This window comes from Aotus nancymaae, unplaced genomic scaffold (assembly GCF_030222135.1).
Source record: "Aotus nancymaae isolate 86718 unplaced genomic scaffold, 86718_ANA_hifiasm-v0.15.2.pri h1tg000019l, whole genome shotgun sequence".
NCBI lineage: Eukaryota > Metazoa > Chordata > Mammalia > Primates > Aotidae > Aotus > Aotus nancymaae.
Window position 1 is genome coordinate 15,443,091 of NW_026988431.1, and position 20,548 is coordinate 15,463,638.

Below are 20,548 nucleotides of genomic sequence, written 5' to 3' on the forward strand. Positions count from 1 at the left end.
TAACATACTGTTTATAAGTCTTAATATTTAAGAAAGCAAATCCTTTTACCTGTTCTTTGTGAATATGTTAACTACTATTGGCTTTTTGCTCTATTCAGTGAATTGTAAAATCAGCTAGTTTAATAAATTAAAATTTGTACTAAGGATATATAATCAGTTTGGGAGATTTCCTATCTAAGAATTCTCTGTTTACTTAGATCTTATTTAATGTGTTCCAAGAAGGTTTTAATTTTCTCCATGAAAGTCTTGCAAATTTTCTGTTAGAATTATTTCTAGCTTTCCATATTTTTCATTGCTATTGTCTATTGTAATGGTTGCCTTTTTTTTTTTTTTAACAGCTTCTGATATTTTTCTGGGGTATAGAGATAGAATTGATTTTTACTTATTGACTTGTCTCTAGAAATGTATTAAACCATCTTATGAATTTTATTAATTTATCTGTAGATTCTTGAAAATGGGGAGCAGGTAGCATAAGAGGCTATGCAGACAATAACTCCCCTGCAAATAATAAGAGTATTTATTTCTTCCTTTTAAATTCTTATACCTTTTCTTTTCTTTTTTTTTTTTTATTGTCAGTGTACTGGCTAGAACTTCCAATACAGTGTTTAAAATAATATTCTTTTATTCTTCTGACCTTAAAAGGAATACTTTCTGTTCTCACTTACAGGCAGGTGTTGAACAATGAGAATACATGGACACAGGGAGGGGAGCATCACACACTGGGGTCTGTTGGTGGGGACTAGGGTAGGGACAGTGGGGTGTAGGGAGGTTGGGGAAGGATAACACGGGGAGAATGCCAGATATAGGTGATGAGGGGATGGAGGCAGCAAACCACATTGCCATGTATGTACCTATGCAACAATCCTGCATGATCTGCACATGTACCCCAGAACCTAAAGTAAAAAATATATATATAGTATATATATACATACACACACACACACACACACACACACACATATATATATGGAATGCTTTCAAAATTTTATCATTAAATATTAAGTTTGCTATATGGGTTTTTTTGATAAGTCATTTTTTGTCTTAAGAACGTGCCTATTACTAAATTGCTAAGAGGTTTTTCCCCCTTTTTTAAATTGTGAAGCATTATTGAATTTTTCAAATGCTTTTCATCTGTCTATTGAGATGATCCTATGATTTTCCTCTGTACCTGTTAATGTGGTGAATTATATTAATTGATTTTATATTGTTAAACCTACCTTGCATTCCAGGGATAAACCCAATTTAGTAATGATGCATAATCTTTTTTACACAGTGCTGGATTCATTTTGCTAATATTTGGTTTAGAATTTTCCCATTTATAATCTTGACTGAGATGAGACTATAATTTTTCTTTCCTGTTCTGTCTTTGTCTGGTTTTGATATTAAGGTAATAGTAAACTCATTTGAAAATGGAAAATGTTACCTCTTGATTTATTCTCTTAGTCTCTTTCTTTCCTTCCCTTCTTTCTTCTTTCCTTCTTTCCCTCTTCCTTCCTAATTTTTTTTTTTTTGAGACAGAGTTTTGCTCTTGTTCACCAGGCTGGAGTGCAGTGGTGTGATTTTGACTCACTGCAACTTCTACCTCCAGGGTTCAAGCAATTCTCCTGCATCAGCCTCCCAAGTAGCTGGGACTACAGTCACACACTACCATGCCCAGCTCTTTTCATCTATTCTCTTAATGAGTTTAAGATGAGAAGAATCTGCTTCTTAAATATTGGGTGCATTTGCCCTAAAACTGTGTAGCCTAGATGTTTGCCTTCATCGTAGGCAAGAGTTTTCTTTGTAGGGAAGAATTTCAACTTTGGAATCTATTCTTTAATAACTGTAGAACCAATCAGCTATTTTTTTCTTATTGAGTGGGTTTTGCTAATTTGGATTTTCTTAAACATTTGTCAATTTCACCTTTTCAAATCAATTGGCAGAAGGTTGTCCATAATATCATGTAGCATATATCCAGATGTATCATTTCATATCAGCATTATTTGCTCTCTTTCTCTCTGTCTCAATTAAACTTGCTGTATGTTTGTCAATGTTATTGGTCTTTTCAAAGAACTAACTAAATGAAACAATACATGACTATGAACTACCACACAGGTTAAAAAACAGAACACTGGCCAGGCACAGTGGCTCATGCCTGTAATCCCAGCACTTTGGGAGGTCAAGGCGGGCAGATCATGAGGTCAGGAGTTCAAGACCAGCCTGGCCAACAGGGCAAAACCCTGTCTCTACTACGCCCTCAGGGGGAACATCCCCTAAAGAATACCTACCTCACAGGGTTCTGGTGGGAATTGAATAAACACATGTAAAGCACTTGGGAAAAAACAAAGCTTGATTATAACGCAGTGTGTTAGTCCATTCTAAGACTGATAAAAATTTCTGACTTTCCAGTTTCAGGCTTTTTTTTTTTTAGATGGAGTCTCACTCTGTCACCCAGGCTGGAGTGCAGTAGTGCGATCTTGCCTCACTGCAACGTCCGCCTTCCAAGTTCAAGCTATTATCATGTCTCAGCCTCCCGAGTTGGATTACCTCCTCCGAGCTTGGATTACAGGCCTGCACACCACACCTGGCTAATTGTTGTATTTTTGTATTTTTAGTAGAGACAGGGTTTCACCATGTTGGCTAGGCTGGTTTCAAAATCCTGACCTTGGGTAATCTGCCTGCCTTGGCCTCCCAGAGTGCTGGGATTACAGGCGTGAGCCACCACACCTGGCCAGTTTCAGGATTTTACATATGGTACCAACTATGAACATTCTTATACATGGATCTTAGTATTCATATTTCTAAATTTCTCTGGCATGAATATCTAGAATTAGAATTGTTGAATTTCAAAGTATGCACGTCTTAAACTTTATTGATTAATGACCAGGTGTTTGGTTGTTTTTTTTTTTTTTTAGACTGAGTCTTAGCTCTGTTGCCTGACTGGAGTGCAGTGGCACAATCTCGGCTCACTGCAACCTCCACCTCCCAGGTTCAAGTGATTCTTCTGCCTCAGCCTCCCGAGTAGCTAGGACCAGAGGCGCGTGCCACCATGCCCAGCTAATTTTTGTATTTTTAGTAGAGACGGGGTTTCACCATGTTGGCCAGGATGGTCTCGATCTCTTGACCTTGTGATCTGCCCACCTTGGCCTCCCAAAGTGCAGGGATTACAGGCGTGAGCCACCATGCCCAGCCTATGACCAAGTGTTTTCTACATAGTTATACTATTTACACTCCTACCAACAGCAAATTCCTGTCTCATAAAATAAGAAATTTCTCTTTGCTCTCCATTTGTGCTAAACCACAATGGTGCATGTGCAATGGAATCTGATTTGCAATCCTGCATTATGGATGAGACTAAACGTTTTAAAATAGGTTTTACAGCCTTTTGGGTTTCCTCACTTTTGTTGTTGTTGTTGACAGAATCTCCCTCTGTGGCCCAGGGACAGAATCTCGGCTCACTGCAACTTTTGCCTTCGACATTTACCTCCCAGGTTCAGGTAATTCTCTTGCCGCAGCCTCTTGAGTAGCTGCACTACAGGCACATGCCATCACATCTGCCTAATTTTTGGTAGAGATGGGGTTTCACTATGTTGTCCTGGCTGGACTTGAACTCCTGGCCTCAAGTGATCCACCTGCCTCGGCCTCCCAAACTGCTAGGATTACAAGTGTCAGCCATCATGCCCAGGCAGGTTTCCTTCACTTATGAAATACCTGTTTTTCTACAGGAATGTCTGATTTTTTATTTTTTTAGTTTTTTATATAGTCTGGATATTAGTCCTTTTGTCAGTTATATGTATTGTGAATATCTACTCTGTGACTTAGTCTTTTAATGATGTCTTTTCATGACTGGAAGTTCTTAATTTTAATGTAGACATCAATCATTCCTTCTATAATTAACTTTTGGAAAAACGCGTAAGTAATCTTTTCTAACCCCAGACAGATTAAGATACTCTCCTGTGTTATCTAGTAAAATCTTCATAGTTTTACCTTTCCTATTTAAGTCTATAACTCTCTTTTTATTCAAATCTATATAAAGAATAAAGAAGAGATTTGATTTCTTTTTTAAAATAAAGATACCAGTTTTTGGCTGAGCGCTGGGACCAAGGGCTGAAGTTGAGAGCCTGAAAAAATGCAGACCACAGGGTCACTGTTCATTTCTGCAGCTCAGATCCACTGTTGCTTCAGGGGGCTAATCAGGTCTGTGTCTGCCTCCTTCTTGAATAGCCCAGAGAATTCATCTAAACAGACTTCCTACAGGGTGGCCAGACGGGAGTTCCAGACAGTGTTGTCTCCTGGGACATTGACACAGCAGCCAAGTTTATATTGGTGCTGAGGTGGCCACAGTTGATGCGGCAGGTTCAGGGGCTGGCATTGGAACGGTGTCTGACGGCTTGATCATTGGCTATGCCAGGAACCCGTCTCAGGCAGAAGCTCTTCTCTATGCCTTTCTAAGCTTTGCCCTGTCTGAGGCCATGGGGGGGCTCTTCTGTTTGATGGTCACCTTCCTCATCCTCTTTGCCACATAAGGCTCCATGGGGGTCACCTGTCTGTCCCTGATGCTGCGACTCCACACCATTCCTGGTGCTGGGGTGTGCTAAGCTTTACCATTAAACGTAACGTTTCTTAAAAAACATTTTTTTTTTCTCAGCACCATTTATTGAATAAGCTGTTTTTCACCCATTATTTTACAATGATAACGCTGTCGGTTTTGGAGTTTTCAAGTATGATCTACTAATTCATTTGCGTTCAGTACACCAAGACTTCCCGCACTGCACTGTTGTGATTACTACAGCTCTGTAATAAACCTTGTACCTGATAAAGCAGATCCTCTCACTTCTGTAACCGTATTCATTATTCTTGACCCTTTGTATTTCCATATAAATTTTAGAAACAGTCATATTTTACACACACACACACACACACACACACACACACAACCTGTTGATATTATTTGCTTTATTTGAATTTGCTTAGTTTGGGGAAAAACTGCTGTTCTTCAACACTGAGGCATCCAATCTCGACAATCACATTAAGGTCTTTTTTAATTACTGTAAATAAAGTTCCACAGTCTTCTCTGTAGAGATTTCGTATGTCTTTTATTAGATTTATTCTTAGGTATTTGAATAGTTTTAATTCTATTGTAACAAGTATCTTTTAGGAAAAAGTATTTTTACTTCTTTGCGGCTGGTATCTATTTGTATATTGATTTTGTTTCAGAATTTAATGTAAGTTATCTGTAGATTATTTATAATTTTCTATCTAAGCAATGATATCATCTTTGAATAATAAGAGTATTGGTTTTTTTCCTTCTAATTCTCATACCATTTCTTTTCCTTGCAATACTGCACTGGAGCTTGCAGTAAAATGTTGATAGAAGGTGGTAGAACAAGCGCTCTTTTCTCCTTCTCGATCTCAAAGATGTTGCCAATCGTTCATCATTAGATACGATGTGTGTTACAGCATTTTTGTAGGTAACCTTTATTAGATTAAGGATGTCCCTTTCTATTCCTGATTTGCAAAGAGGTTTTATGATAATGGATGTTGAATTTATCAAATGTTTTTTTCCTGCAACTATGAGATAATGTAATTGTTTTCCTTTATTAAGTATGAAAATATATTGATGAATTATCTAAAGTTAAATAACCTTGCATTCCTAGCATAAGCTCAACTTGGTCATGATATATAATTCTTAGCATGTATTACAAGATTTTGTTAATATTTTATTTTGAAACTTTGCATGTATTTTCACAAATGAGATTAGCCTTTCTTAAAATGTCTGAAGTTATCCAGAACTCATAAAATGAGTTAGGAAGTGTTCTGTTTCACTAGTCTCTGTAAGAATTTGTAAGATTAATTCTCCATAAATAGTTGATAGAATTCACCAGTGAAGCCATCTAGGCCTGATAATTTCTTTTTAGAAATGATTCTTTTTTCTCTCTCTTTTTTTTTTTCCCAGACAGAGTCTTGCTCTGTCACACAGGCTGTACACAGTCCCACAATCTTGGCTTACTGCAACCTTGGCCTCTAGGTTCAAATAATTCTCATGCCTCAGACTCTCAAGTAGCTGGGACTACAGGTGCCACCACTATGCCCAGCTAATTTTTGTATTTTCAGTAGAGATGGGGTTTACCATGTTGGCCAGACTGGTCTTGAACTCATGACCTCAAGCAATCCACCCACCTTGGCCTCACAAAATTCTGGGATTACAGGAACTTGGCCTTAAAAACGGTTTTAAATGTGGATTATATTTCTTTGGTGTTTACAGGAACATTTTTCTATTTCTGTTTCATTAAGTTGTGTTTTTCTTTTTTTGTTGTTGTTTTTTGAGACGGAGTCTCACTCCGTCGCCCAGGCTAGAGTGCAATGGCACGATCTTGGCTCACTGCAACCTCTGCCTCCTGGGTTCAAGTGATTCTCCTGCCTCAGCCTCCCAAGTAGCTGGGATTACAAGCACGCACCACCACACCCAACTAATTTTTGTATTTTTAGTAGAAACAAGGTCTCACCAGGTTGGTCTCGAACTCCTAATGTCATGTGATCCTCCCGCCTTGGCCTTCCAAAGTACTGGGATTACAGGCATGAGCCACCACGCCCGGCCAAGTTGTGTTTTTCTAGAAATTTGTCCGTATTTCACTACTCTGTTGAAGTAACAAGTCCCCATTTGCTCGCATCTTCCAGCATCCACACCTCTGGATAGTAGTACCTTCCCACATTTACTTTAGTTTTGGCTATGCGATTTGTTTTGGCCAATCAGAGACAACAGGAAAAATAACATAAGCAGAGATTTTTAAATTGCTTGCTTTTTGGAACCCTAGAACTGCTACCATGTGAACAACCCTTCACTGGACTACCGATGATGAGACATGCCTCCACCACTCTAAGCAAAAATGCCAGGAAGTCTGTGATACCCTGAGTAATGATTCTCCAAACATGTTGACATCCAAGCCCAGGAACTTATGAATATGTTAGATGATGAAATGAACTTTGTAGATGTGATTGTTATGGGTCTTGAGCTGGGAAAATTATCCTGAATTATCCAGGTGGACCTGATGTAATCACCAGTGTCCTTATAGAAAGAGGGAGGCAGTAAGAGATTTGTCTACAGAGGAGGTGATGTATGACAGAAGTAGAGATTGGAATGATCAGTCACAAGCCGAAGAATACTAGCAGGCTCCAAAGGTTGGAACAGGTAAGGAACAAATTCTCCCCTAGAACCTCCAGAAGGAACAAGCCTTCTAGATAGCTTGACTTCGGTGGGTCAGGCTGATTTTGGACTTCTCATCTTCAAGCTATAAGAGAATAAATTTGTGTTTAAACCACTACACTCAGTAATTTGTTACAGCAGCAATAAGAAACTAACACAGGTTTTGGTATCAAATGTGGAATGTTGCTGTAACAAATACCTAAAAACGCAGGAATGACTTTTGAATTGGCCAGTGGGAAGAGGCTACAAGAATTACAAAAAGCAAAATGGAAAAGCCAGTATGTATGCCAGTATTGCAGGTATATGAGGTAATGCATGTTAACTACCTTCATTTAGCAATTACACGATGAATACGTATTTCAAAACGTCATTTTTTAAACCATAAATATACATAATTTTTATTTGTCAATTAAAAAAATAGGCAAAAGCCAAAATATACTGGGGGAAAAAGCCTAGATTGCCCTGAATACACTGTTACTAGAAATATGAATGTTAATGACTCTGCTAGTGAGCACTCGGAAGGAAGTGAGGATCATGTAGAGGAGGCCCACATGATGTCAGAATACCTAAATTGTCAAAAATAGACTGCTGGCAGGAATATGTTAAATGTGTGCTGAGGAGAAATGAGGAATTGGAAACTAGAGGAAGGGGGACCCTTTTATACAGAGGCAGGAAACTTAGCCATATTGTGTCCTACAGTTACATGGTGGTGGGGTGGGGGACGGGGGGAGAAGTGCGAGGAGCCTAAAACAATCAGGATTCAGTCAGAAGACCCTATTCAAGCCTCCTGAATCTTTGTGAAGAGATTAGGCATGTGACTCAGCTTTGTCAGCAGAAGTCAGGAATAGAGATCTGATTATTCAGAAAAGATATGTGAAAGATCTCTTGTCTAATAGAGTAAATTGTGTGCCATATATGGGAATTTACAAGGATTCTGAGATTGTTATACTAGGAGAAACACCCACAGCTTAGACCAAATGAAAAGAGAAGACAAAAAAAAATTAGAATGTTTTATGTCCAAAAATTCTATAAGCAAGAAATGGACTGATAAAATCACTTAACTGCAAACTTGTGCTATCCTTCATGAAAAAGTAGGGATGATTCGTGGTGCATCCTTAGGTACATAACGAAAACTTTTCTAACGATGTTCCCTGTCCTATCAAATTATGGAAAGTCACTTTGCACAATACATATTTTGAGGTCATTAACACGATCTCTTCCTAGCCTTTGCTTAGGCAGAAACCCAACACATTTAGAAGCACAATTTTGACCAACTGAAGTGGTCCCTTTATGATGATGTAATTGTCTACATCTTCCCGGCAGAACTCTTACTGTGTATCCTCATTATAATTCTATAATTTTTATGTGTACATTGATACATTACTAAATTCACTAAGAATAACTTAGAACCAAAAAAGCTATAATGGGACTTCTAAAATGTCAACAATAATATGCTTAAAAGATAATCTTAAAAAAGTGGAAAGACAAAATACCAAGCATTCAATGGTCAGCTTTGACTGATGTCTAGGTCTCAAAACAAAACACCAGTCCCAAAATGGCCTCTTTCAAAGTAAGCCAAAACAGTTTATTCAAACTCAAACCTGCTGAAACTTTTCACATTTTAATGTCTTATTGTTACCTATAGTCACCCTATTGTGCTGCTGAACACTAGATCTTTTTCCTTCTACCTTTTTTTTTTTTTAGAGATGGGGTTTTGCCATGTTGGTTAGGTTGGTCTCGAACTCCTGACCTTGGGTGATCCACCCGCCTCAACCTCCCAGAGTGCTGGGATTACAGGCGTGAGCCACCACACCCAGCCTCTAACTGTATCTTTGTACCCACTGACCATCCCCTCGCTCTATCTCCTTCCCCACTACGCTTCCCAGCTTCTGGTAAACGTCATTCTACTCTATCTCCATGAATTCAGTTGTTTTAATTTTTAACTTCCACATACGAGTAAGAACATGCAACATTAGCCTTTCTGGTGGTGCGTGCCTATCTTATTTCACTTAACATGTCCTCCAGTTCCATCCACGTTCTTGCAAATAACAGTGTTTTATTCTTTCCTATGGCTGAATAGTACTCCATTGTGTATACGCACATTTACTTTAACCATTCATCTGTTGATAGACACTTACATTGATTCCATGTCTTGGCTATTGTGAATAGTGCTACGGCAAACATGGGAGTGCCGACATCCCTTTGACATGCTAATTTCCTTTCTTTTGGATATATACCTAGCAATAGGATTGTTGGATCATATGGTACTTCTATTTTTAGTTTTTCGAGGAACCTTTATACTGTTCTCCATAGTGGTTGTACGTACGTTCCTGCCAACAATGTACAAGGGTTACCCTTTATGTCCTTGAACAAGCATCTGTTAGTGCTTGTTCTTTTTATAAAAGCCATTTTTACTGGGGCGAGATGATATCTCATTGTAGTTTTGATTTGCATTTCTCTGATTAGTGATGTTGAGCATTTACTCATATATGTTGGTCATTTGTATGTCTTCTTTGAAAAATGTCTATTTAAATCTTTTGCCTATTTTAAAATCAGATTCTTTTTCCTGTTGAATTACTTAAGCTCATTATAGACTCTGGCTATTAATTCCTTGGCAGATGCGTAGCTTGCAAATGTTTTTCCATTCTGTGACTGTCTCTTCACTTTGTTGTTTCCTTTGCTGCGAAGATGCCTTTTAGCTTGGTGTGATCCCATTTGTCCATTTGTGGTGGAGGGTCTTGCCTCAGTGTTGGTGGCTGCTGACTGATCAGGTTGGTGGTTGCTGGAGGTTGGGTAGCTGTGGCAATTTCTTAAAATAAGGCAACAATGAAGTTGGCCACAGTAAACGACTTCCTCTCATGACAGATTTCTCTGTAGCATGCAGTGTGTTGATAGCATTTTAACCCTAGTAGAACTTCTTTCAAAGTTGGGGTCAGTCCTTTCAAATCCTGCCTCTGCATTAGCAACTAAGTTTCTGAAATTTTCTAAATCCTTTGTCATTTCAACAATGTTCACTGCATCTTGACCAGGAGGAGATTCTATCTCAAGAAACCACTCAAGAGTCTCATTAGTGGGCTTAAAATAGTCAGTCACACTATAAAAAGATGTGCTGTCATTCAAGCTTTGTTATTCCATTTATAGAGCACAGGCAAAATCTATTTAGCATAATTCTTAATGGCCCTAGGATTTTCAAAATGGTCAATGAACATATCTTAAGTTACCAGCCGTATTAGCCCCTAACAAAAGAGTCAGCCTTTCTTGGAAGCCCTGAAGACAGGCATTGACTTCTGTCTTGCTATGAAAGTCTTAGATTGGCCGGGCACGGTGGCTCATGCCTGTAATCCCAGCACTTTGGGAGGCCAAGGTGGGTGGATCACGTAAGGTTAGGCGTTTGAGACCAGCCTAGCTAACATGGTGAAACCTTGTTTCTACTAAAAATACAAAGAATTAGCTGGGTGCGGTGGTGCATGCCTATAATTCTAGCTTCTCAGGAGGCTGAGACAGGAGAACCACTTGAATCTGGGAGGCGGAGGTTGAAGTGAGCCGAGATTGCGCCATTGTACTCCGGTCTGGGCCGTAAAAGTGAAACTCCATCTCAAAAAAAAAAAGAGAAAGTCTTAGATGACATCTTCTTCCAACAGAAGACTGCTTTACCTACTTTGAAAATCTGTTATTAAGCATAGCCACCTTCTTCAGTTATCTTAGCCAGCTCTTCTGGTTAACTTGCTATAGCTTCTCTATCAGTAGCCAGCTCTTCTAGTTAACTTGCTATAGCTTCCCTATCAGTAGCCAGCTCTTCTGGTTAACTTGCTATAGCTTCCCTATCAGTAGCCAGCTCTTCTGGTTAACTTGCTATAGCTTCCCTATCAGTACTTGCTGCTTCACATTGCACTTTTATGTTTTGGAGACGATTGCTTTCCTTATGAACCAACCTCTGCTAGCTTCAAGCTTCTGCAGCTTCCTTATCTCTCTCAGCCTTCACAGAATTGAAAGAGCTAAGGGCTTGCTCTGAATTAGGCTTTGGCTTAAGGGACTGTTGTGGCTGGTTTGATCTTTACCCAAACTTTCTTCATATTAGCAATAAGGCTGTTTCGCTTTCTTATTATTCACATGTTCAGTGGAGTAGCAACTTTTTTTGCATTCACAACTTGGCTATTGCACAAGGGGCCTTGCTTTCAGTCTATCTCTGCTTTCAACATGCCTCCCTAAGTTTAGTAACTTTTTTAGAGGCCATCATAGGATTAATTATTAATTAGCCTAATTTCAATATTGTGTCTCAGGAATTAGGGAGATCCAAGCAGAGGGAGAGACTGGGGAACAGCTATTCAGTGGAACAGTCAGAACACACACAATTAGTGATAAAGTTTGCAGTCTTAGATGGGTGTGGTTTGTGGTGCCCCAGGACAATTACAATAACATCAAAGATGACTGATCGCAGATCATCAAACAGGTATAATAATTAAAAAGTATAAAATATTGCAAGAATTACAAAAATGTGACAGACACGAGATGAGCACACGCTGTTGGAAACATTGTGCCGACAGACTTGCTCAAAACAGAACTGCTATGAACCTTCAGTTTGTAGAAAGCACACTATCTGCTAAGTGCAATAAAACAAGATATGCCCATATCTACCAAAACTATATACATTTATCTTATGACCTAGTAATCCTACGTGAACTTTTTTTTTTTTTTTTTTTGCAAAATATGCTGACAGAAACACAAAATGACCTATTCACAAAACTTGCAGCATCATTGTGGTACCAGAACACTAGAAACTAATGTTCATTAATAGGGGATTGGGTGAATACAATAGAGTCTACTCACACAGTGGAGTATTCTGCAATTGTAAAAAGCTATGAAGAACTTATCTACAAATATAGAGTGATTCTCAGATGCAGCTATGGAGAGAGCGAGACTGTCTTAAAAAAAAAGAAAAACTTAAAAGTTTTAAAAAGAAGAAATATATATCCCATGAACCCATATTTTGAAGCGATAAAAGCAAGATTGCAGAACAGTAACTATTATATACCAACTTTTCTGTGACAAAGGGAGAGAAAATCGTATTGCATACTGATGTGGTTTGATCTGTGTCCCCACCCAAATCTCCTGTTGAAATGTAATCCCCAATGCTGGAGGTAGGGCCTGGCGGGAGGTGATTAGATCATGGGGGCAGAGTTCTCATGAATGGTTTAGCACCATGACCCTATAGGGCTGTTCTCAGAGTTCTCACAAGATCTGGTTGTTTTCAAGTGGGTAGCACCTTCCCCGTCTCTCTCCCTCCCTCCTGCTTCTGGCCACGTGAAGTGCTGGCTTCCCATTCACCTTCTGCCATGATTGTAAGTTTCCTGAGGCCTCCCCAGAAGCTAAGCAGATGCCACCGTGCTTCCTGTGCAGTCATGCATAACTGGGAGCTAATTAAACCTCTATAAATTATCCAGTCTCAAGTATTTATAGCAGTGCAAGAAAAGATTAATAGACATCTGGTACCACCAGATTTAAAGGTCAGCTTACTACAGTATCTAAAGATACTTTAACTAATTTAGTTAAGCCTGCAATTGTTTTTCAACAAGGATAAGCCTTTGGGCTAGATACTTCTTTCAGAAGAACCTTAAAAGGTAACTTGCACAGGAGGTTCAAAAGCAGCAGCAGAAGGAACAAAGAATGTCAGTAAGTGGTTCAGATAAAGCTATGGAGAGAACGAGACTGTCTTAAAAAAAAAAAAAAAGAAAAACTTACAAGTTTTAAAAAGATAAAATATGTATCACATGAACTCATCAATATGTATAAATATTATGTATCCATAATTAGAAAAGTATTTTAAAGATCCTCCACCAGGAAAAAGATTTTGACTCAGTGAAGGCTCTGATGATCCTTAGGTTTTTATTTTTTAAGCAATAATGTATTTTTAAATTAAGGTATATACAATTGTTTTTAGACATAATGCTATTGCACTTAATGGTCTACAGTACAGTGTAAACATAACTTTTATACGCACTGGGAAACCAAAAATACATGTGACTCACTTTATTGAAACAGTTGCTTTATTGTGGTGGTCTGCAACCAAATCTGCAGGTGTGCCTGTGCTAAATTTCCCTCCATAGAGGTTGTAGTCATTTTTATATTCACAACAGACACATGTGAGAGTACGTTTACCCACAGCCCCACCAGCAGAAATATTGTCAAACAGATTTCTAATGATGATTAAAAATGCATGTTAGTGTAGTTTTAATGAACTTTCTCTTTTAAGGTTGATAATCCTACATGTTTAATGATAACTTTTCATTTTCTGTGAACCATCTATCTTCTGGCAATTTTTCTATTGGGTTGTTTTCAGAGACTGGAGTTTTCCTTACATTCTAAATGTAAATCCTTTGCTTTCTTGTGTTACATTTTTCTGTGACTTGTTTTTAACTTTGTTTACATTGACTTCTTTTGTATTAAGTTCTATTAAAAACTCCACTAAGTTTTCAGATGAATTTAAGTGTATAGGTAAATTGATGAAAATTCACATCCTTTTCACATCTTTCTATTCATACACATTAGCACTCTCTATTTATTTTTCTCCTACACTGACTATAATGTTTCAGTGAGAATTTTTTAATTGACTTTGCTCAATACTTGACATGCATGCTTGATTTTAAGTTTCATGTTTTTCTAGTTTTAGAAAACTCTCAACTCTTCAAATATTGCTTTCTGAGCCCTTCTATTATTCTCTCCAGGTATCCTATTATAGAGCTGTTGGATATTCATGTTCCATTTTTTATATCTCTTAAACACTTCTTAGTACTTTTTGATGGCTTGTGAGGGTGAAATTTATCTATTAATTCACCAGTTTTCTCTTCAGCCAGGTCTCTAGTTTTACTTCTAGAAGTTCAACTTGATTCTTTTTCCAATCGAGCTTGTTTATTTTAAGGTCATGTCTGTTATTCAGTATGAGTTCCTTCTTACAAATACATTGTCTTTTTGACTGATTTATTATTTCCAGCACCTGGAGTACACAATTTACTACATCTCTTTACTCTCATGCCTTTTCATTTCTCTTTTGCTTTTAACTAAGATCTTATCTTCAGCTAGGCTGAGTCAGGGATCGATGTTTCAGCATTTAAGGTTTATATATTGGTCTCAAATCTCTTCAATTAGTTTTTAGTATCAGTCTACACTTAGCACCATGGCTTTGGTTCTTAATTTCTTATACCTGAGGATTTCCAGATTATTCTTTTAACCTCAGTTATATATGAAAATTATTTCTTGGTTATATTTCATCAAGAAATGCTTGAGGTTTCTGTTAGAAGAACATCCACTCTAAATGTAGTAGCCTACTCAGACATGCTGCCAAAAGTCCTTAGAAATTTTATTAAGCACAGTGGTTAAGTTTCTGTAAAGAACCTTTTGGAACTTGCTGATAGATCACATGTCTTTCTTCTTTAAATTGTCAGGATAAGTCCACTGATAAATCTTCTGATATTGAACTAACCTTGCATTCTTGGAAATAACACTGTTGGATGACCCAAATGCCTTTAAGAAATTTAAAATGCTCTTATAATAAATAAAACCTAAATTATGATTTTCTCAATAAACAGTTAATCGTATTTAATATCCATGTGTGATACAGAATCCTAACATGAATACATGCAAACTATCTGCATCTGATAACAAGGGATAGTCTAAAAACCTAAGGCAGATAGGTAACAGTAAAAACCAGAAACACTCCCTTTCAAATTAAAATTAACTACCTGCTACATTTTGCCAGTGTACACTCAATACTTTTCCAGCTTTATGCCTTATCTCATGTCATTTCTTGTCTCTGGAAATCCCACCCTTTTGGGGGAAATAACAGCTACAATAATAAACAGTTATAATAAAATGATAACAGTTGTACCTTTTCTGCCTGAAAAATGCATATATGCACATAAACACAAAACTTTACATCAAATATCATAAAATTACCTACATTTTGCAAAGTAGATTCAGGATTAAAAATTCCTATCTTACAGATAGCCTAGTAAAACAAAATGCTCAAAAATATTTATAGAGGAAGGAACAAATAAATAAGCAAGCAAATACATAAAAGAGCATATGTTGATGCAAGCATTCATATTTGCCTATGAAAATTTCCCCAAAGAAATTAAGACATGAGGCATAAAATACACTTGGGTTTTAGGTATTTATTTACAAAGTTCTTACTTATACATTGCTTTTAAAATATAGCAAAGAGTCATTTACTATTCTTAGAAGTGGCATAGAAAACAATCTATAGTCAGTTAAACTATTAAAACAGATACTTGAAAATTAAGTGATAAACATTTGTAGTACTCCCTAAAGAAATAGGAAATAAAAATGCATTTATTCATATGAACTTGATTATTCTGAATTACTGACTATAAAAAACGCTATTGTGAAACATATCACACTTTGAAATAGCAAATGAATTTCAATTTACATTTAATTATAAGACCACAATAAAAAGTTGAACATACACATATCTTATGGATTTCACAGAAGATTAGTAAAACTGATGGCAACTTCAGAATTATTTCATAAAGAGTACAAACAGTCTTTACCACAATTTTTCCCATGGTCTTATCCTTCAAAACAAAATTCCATACACTATCAAACTAAATTGAGATTTGCTAGTGGCTAAAATCACCATAAATATACAGTACTGTCTCTGAAACAGCTACAAACATCTTGTTTTTGCAAAATACACAATACTTCTCAATCTTTCTGTCCTTATCTCAAATTCCAAAAATATTTTGAAACAATCTCCTTTAAATGTTATTCTTGCTAATAGGGCAAATATTTTAAAATTCACATGCTAGATCTTGAAAACACTTGAGAAGAAAATAAACTGCGAAAGGAGTGGTTATTTAAATACTTCAAACTGCACACGTGAAACAAGACCCACTATTTAATTAGAATTCTATGCAAGTTTTTATCCAGTATTATGATGTCATTTAATCTCTGCATAAATTGAGCTGCATAAATATCTATTTTCATAAGTTGATTCATGGACACTATACAAACAGATTCACAGCAGTATTTGGCACCTGTCCATAAAACTGATTTACTCTCTCAGGGTTGCAAAGCTACTGATATCAGCTGATAGCAACTTAAATGATTGGCCTTTGAATGACTGATTCAAACAAAAAGATAAATTACATCAAAATCACTATCAGAGTTTACATGAATTAACTTGAAAATGTAACAGGTAAACCTTTCTCTTTCAACAAGAAAAATCAAATAGCATAGTTTAGTGTTACTTATCTTCCTAACGGCTTTCACCAAGTGCTAATTACAAGTACCATTTAAGTCAGTATCTTATTTGAGTATGAGGTGTTTATACATTTCTATAATTTAATATTTTGTAAAGCTTCATATCAAATGAGTTGTAGATCTACTTAATGTATGACTTCTCCTTTCAAAGAAGGAAGGAAGGCTGACAAGGGAGGGAGAAGGGATACCCTGTAAAAACAAAACAAATATTTCATATTTTAAATTTTCTTTTAAAAAAAATTATAAAATACAGTTCAGTATCATGCCTATTATTTTTACATTTTACAAATTACTATAACAATTAAGTATAAGACATCTGACAATTCTAAACTCTTTAAAATTAGAAGAATGGATCAGGGAGAAAAAATAAAACTATTTTATCATTCTGGAAACAAAACCAAACGGACAAATCACTTAACTAGATATTAACTCGACTGAACAGATATTGGCCTATTGCTAGTACTGATACCTAACTTTCTTCTGTGTATGAAGTATTAGTGATCTAGTGTTTCGGGTTATAAAAGAAAAAATGACAAATTGGCAAACAAGGTTTGGTTTCTTCTTAGTTCATAAAGCAGAATTAAGAGGAATGAAATCATTTCATGGGAAATAGTTTTCTAAAAGTAAGTTACACTCTCAAAAAGTGTTTTTAATATATGTACAACTCAGATGTACATGAGTGTGAGAGTGTATATGTATGTGTATATATATATAATTTTGTTCCACTGTAATCCCAGCTACTCAGGAGGCTGATGTGGGAAGAGTGTTTAAGGCCAAGAGTTCAAGACCAGACTGGGCAACTTAGCAAGGCCCCTGTCTCTAAAAAATTTTTTTTTATTTTTTTGAGATGGAGTCTTGCTCTGTCCCTGATGCTGGAGTGCAGTGTGTGATCTTGGCTCACTGCAACCTCCACCTCCCAGGTTGAAGCAATTCTCCTGCCTCAGCCTCTTGAGTAGCTGGGACTACAAGCGCATGTCACCTCGCCTGGCTAATATTTTGTATTTTTAGTACAGACAGGGTTTCACCCTGTTAGCCAGAATGGTCTCGATCTCCTGACCTTGTGATCTGCTCACCTCGGTCTCCCAAAGTGCTGGGATTACAGGTGTGAGCCACCATGCCTGGCCCTCTAAAAAATATTTTTAAAAAATTAAAAAAATTTTGTTCTATGTAACATTTGAGTGAAACAGCAATCGTTCTAGATAACAGTTATTATTAAACTGCTAAGTTTTTCATCCCCAAGAAGTCTTAAAAATTTTTTTTAATAAAATGACTCTAACAAAAAACATGCAAAGACTCAAGAATAACTGTAAATCAAAATCAATTATAAGGCTACTGTTTTATTTTAACATATGTAAATGCCTAACTGTAACTAAGAGCCAGCAAGGCAGTTGGCTGTTAAGTTCTCATCAACAAGGTAGTAAAATGAAGCATTTTAAAAGCTGGGTTGATAAAGTATCACCATTCAAGTATCAACAAAACGATGATATAAATGTATAATATAAAAGTTTACATTTTCCTCAGGTGGAACTTTTATGATTTGGCATATTAAAAGCATAATTTTATATAAATGCTATAAACCTAATATTAACAATCAGATTTGGAATATAAAATTACTATTCTTTAAAATGATCATTTTCCTAAATAAGAAAATTTCTAATGGAACTTATTTTTTCTGGACTTAAGAAAATCTATTAAGCCTAAATTGTTATTAATTAAAAGCAGTCATAACATTGTGAATTCCAAAGTTCCCACCCACGCAATAAGTGATTCCCTGGAGAAAAAATATGTTCCTTTTTTTTTTTCTGCAAATACAAATTTTAAATAGCTAATAAGCTCACATTAAACTTCATGAGGCTTGTTTCCATTAGTGGTTGGCATATCTCCTAATTCTTCACAAATGTCAAAGATGACTCGGAAAGAACTTTTTTGAAATTTGAAAAATCAGTATTTCCTTCTAGTATCTCTGAAAAACTAGCTCAGAAAGCAGAATGACATACAGATTGAAACTAGGAGTACTGAGAGCGCCCACCAGTAGAGTTTGAGCACTGCATATAAACATGCTTAGTAAATCCAATTACATTGCTTGTGGAAACAGAATAGGTAATTTGTTAGAACAGAAACAAGCAATTGAGAAGATGACATGAATGTCTTGAAGATATTTTAGGTGCTTCTTACATATATTGTCTATTAAAAGTAACATAACCATAAATAACAAATTAACTTTTTAAAATTTTCTATAAAATTCATTTACCTTCATTTGAAAGATGAAAATGTTAACAATAGTTGCTACAGGTGGCTTTGAGAAAACTATAATCTAATTCTCAAAAATTAATGCTAATCTGCATTTGTCAATTTTAATTGACCAAACTACTTTGCATATTCATTTAAGTGAATATGCAAAGTAGTGCAGCTTCTCTCCCACTGGTTAAGGTTAATGTTGATTAAAAATCTGTATAAATATACTGATAGATTTAGCCATAATTCTTTGATGTGTTAACTAAAGACTTTAACCAACTTTATATATTTACTGAGTATTATGTGCCTTACCTGCAAAAATTTTATATAATAAAAAGAAATCACTTATAAAACACTAGAGCACTCACAATGTGCCAGGTACTGTTCTAAGCATTTTACATATAATAACTCACTTAATCCTGATAACTACTTAAGACTCACTTTACAGACAATGAAATTGAAACAGATCTTTAATAACTTGCCAAAACACATACAACTAGTAAATAGAGCAATGATTCTGAACACTTGGGTTCCAGTCTATGCTCTTAACCACCACCCAAATTGCCTCTCAGTATATAACATCATATATGTATGTGTGATTATATAATATATATATTAGTCCTTACAATGAAAATTATGGAAAAAATAAGCACTATTAACATCTTTTCTCTCATCTGCATTTTGAGAGAATAAGAAACTTGCTACAGGACACACAGCTAAGAAGTGACAGTCACTTGCTTAACCTCAATAGGTTAACAACAATTTTATAAAGAACAGATATTTCACTCAAATATTTAGTAATAGTAGTATTAAATATCTAATAATTAAATAATTCTGAAACTGCTGGAAATTTGGATTATTCAGGAAAGATTTTAAATATACATACATATATAGATATAAATATATATTGCATGTATGATTTTAGAACCCGTACTATCCTCTGAAATTCTGTTTCAGAGATTATATACTACTCATCATGAAAAGAGTAAAAGGAATAAAACTTGGTCTCTGCTATGTTATTGGAACCAATCTGTATAAACAGAATCATAGCTATTTACATTAGTAAAGTGATATGCCAGATTGAAACATGTTTCTTTTCTCAGAGATTTTAGAACATATTTCAATCCCAATAAAATTTCCTATCAAACAAACTAAACATTAAGTATGTCTCTAGTTCATTTGTAGTAGGGTCTTCTCAGTTGCCTTTACTCAATAAAGAGGTTAGACGTTTGGACATACATATTTTTAAAATGACGTATGACTGTGTTCGGATGCCAAGGTCTGAAGTGCACTGGGGAAGACCTCCACTCCCCTGGCATCATGCTTTTCATGCTGATTCTTCAGTGCTAGCGTACAGAGCTGTGCTGTTCTTCTAGGAGCCACTAGCCACATGTGGCTATGAAACCCCTGAAACATAGCCAGTCTGAAATGCAGCTAGCTTTGTAAGTATAAGATGCACCCCACATTTTTAAGAGTTAGTGCTTAAGAATGAAAATATCTCACTGATAATTTTTACATTGCTTCACATTCAAATGATAATATTTTGGCATACTGGGTTAAATAAAATACATTATCAAAATTTTTTTAAATGGAAGAAATATTTCCAATTTTTAAAAGTTAAATTCCATACCAACTTCATAAATATGAATGTCATTTAGCCTGTTAAATCAAAATAACTTACTGCTAATGATGATGTGCTTGAAAGACGACTCATTCCATGCTTATCACTGCTGGAAGGACTTCTTCCCTCCCCTGAGCTGTGGGATGTCATAAGAGCCCGTCGAAGAGCTCTTTTTGGAGTTTTGGAGAAAGAGAACGCTCTTGTAACCTAGAGTTTAAGAGTTACAAATTGGT

General features: G+C 36.1%; 1 protein-coding gene and 1 pseudogene across 8 annotated transcripts in view; one reads left to right on the forward strand and one right to left on the reverse strand.

Annotated features, from left to right (window-relative positions):
• Positions 1 to 4,108: 4,108 nt before the first annotated feature.
• Positions 4,109 to 4,505, forward strand: LOC105727027 (ATP synthase F(0) complex subunit C1, mitochondrial-like; annotated as a pseudogene).
• Positions 4,506 to 15,331: 10,826 nt separating this feature from the next.
• ECT2 (epithelial cell transforming 2) overlaps positions 15,332 to 20,548 on the reverse strand; it is a 124,299-nt gene continuing 119,082 nt past the window's right edge. For all 8 annotated transcript variants that reach the window (XM_012466694.3, XM_064378639.1, XM_012466693.2 and 5 more), the window contains 2 exons: positions 20,376 to 20,522; positions 15,332 to 16,648 (listed from right to left, as the gene is read on the reverse strand). In XM_012466694.3, the coding sequence (XP_012322117.1) occupies positions 16,559 to 16,648; positions 20,376 to 20,522 (237 nt within the window). In that variant the 3' untranslated portion in view covers positions 15,332 to 16,558. The remainder of the gene's footprint in view (positions 16,649 to 20,375; positions 20,523 to 20,548) is intronic.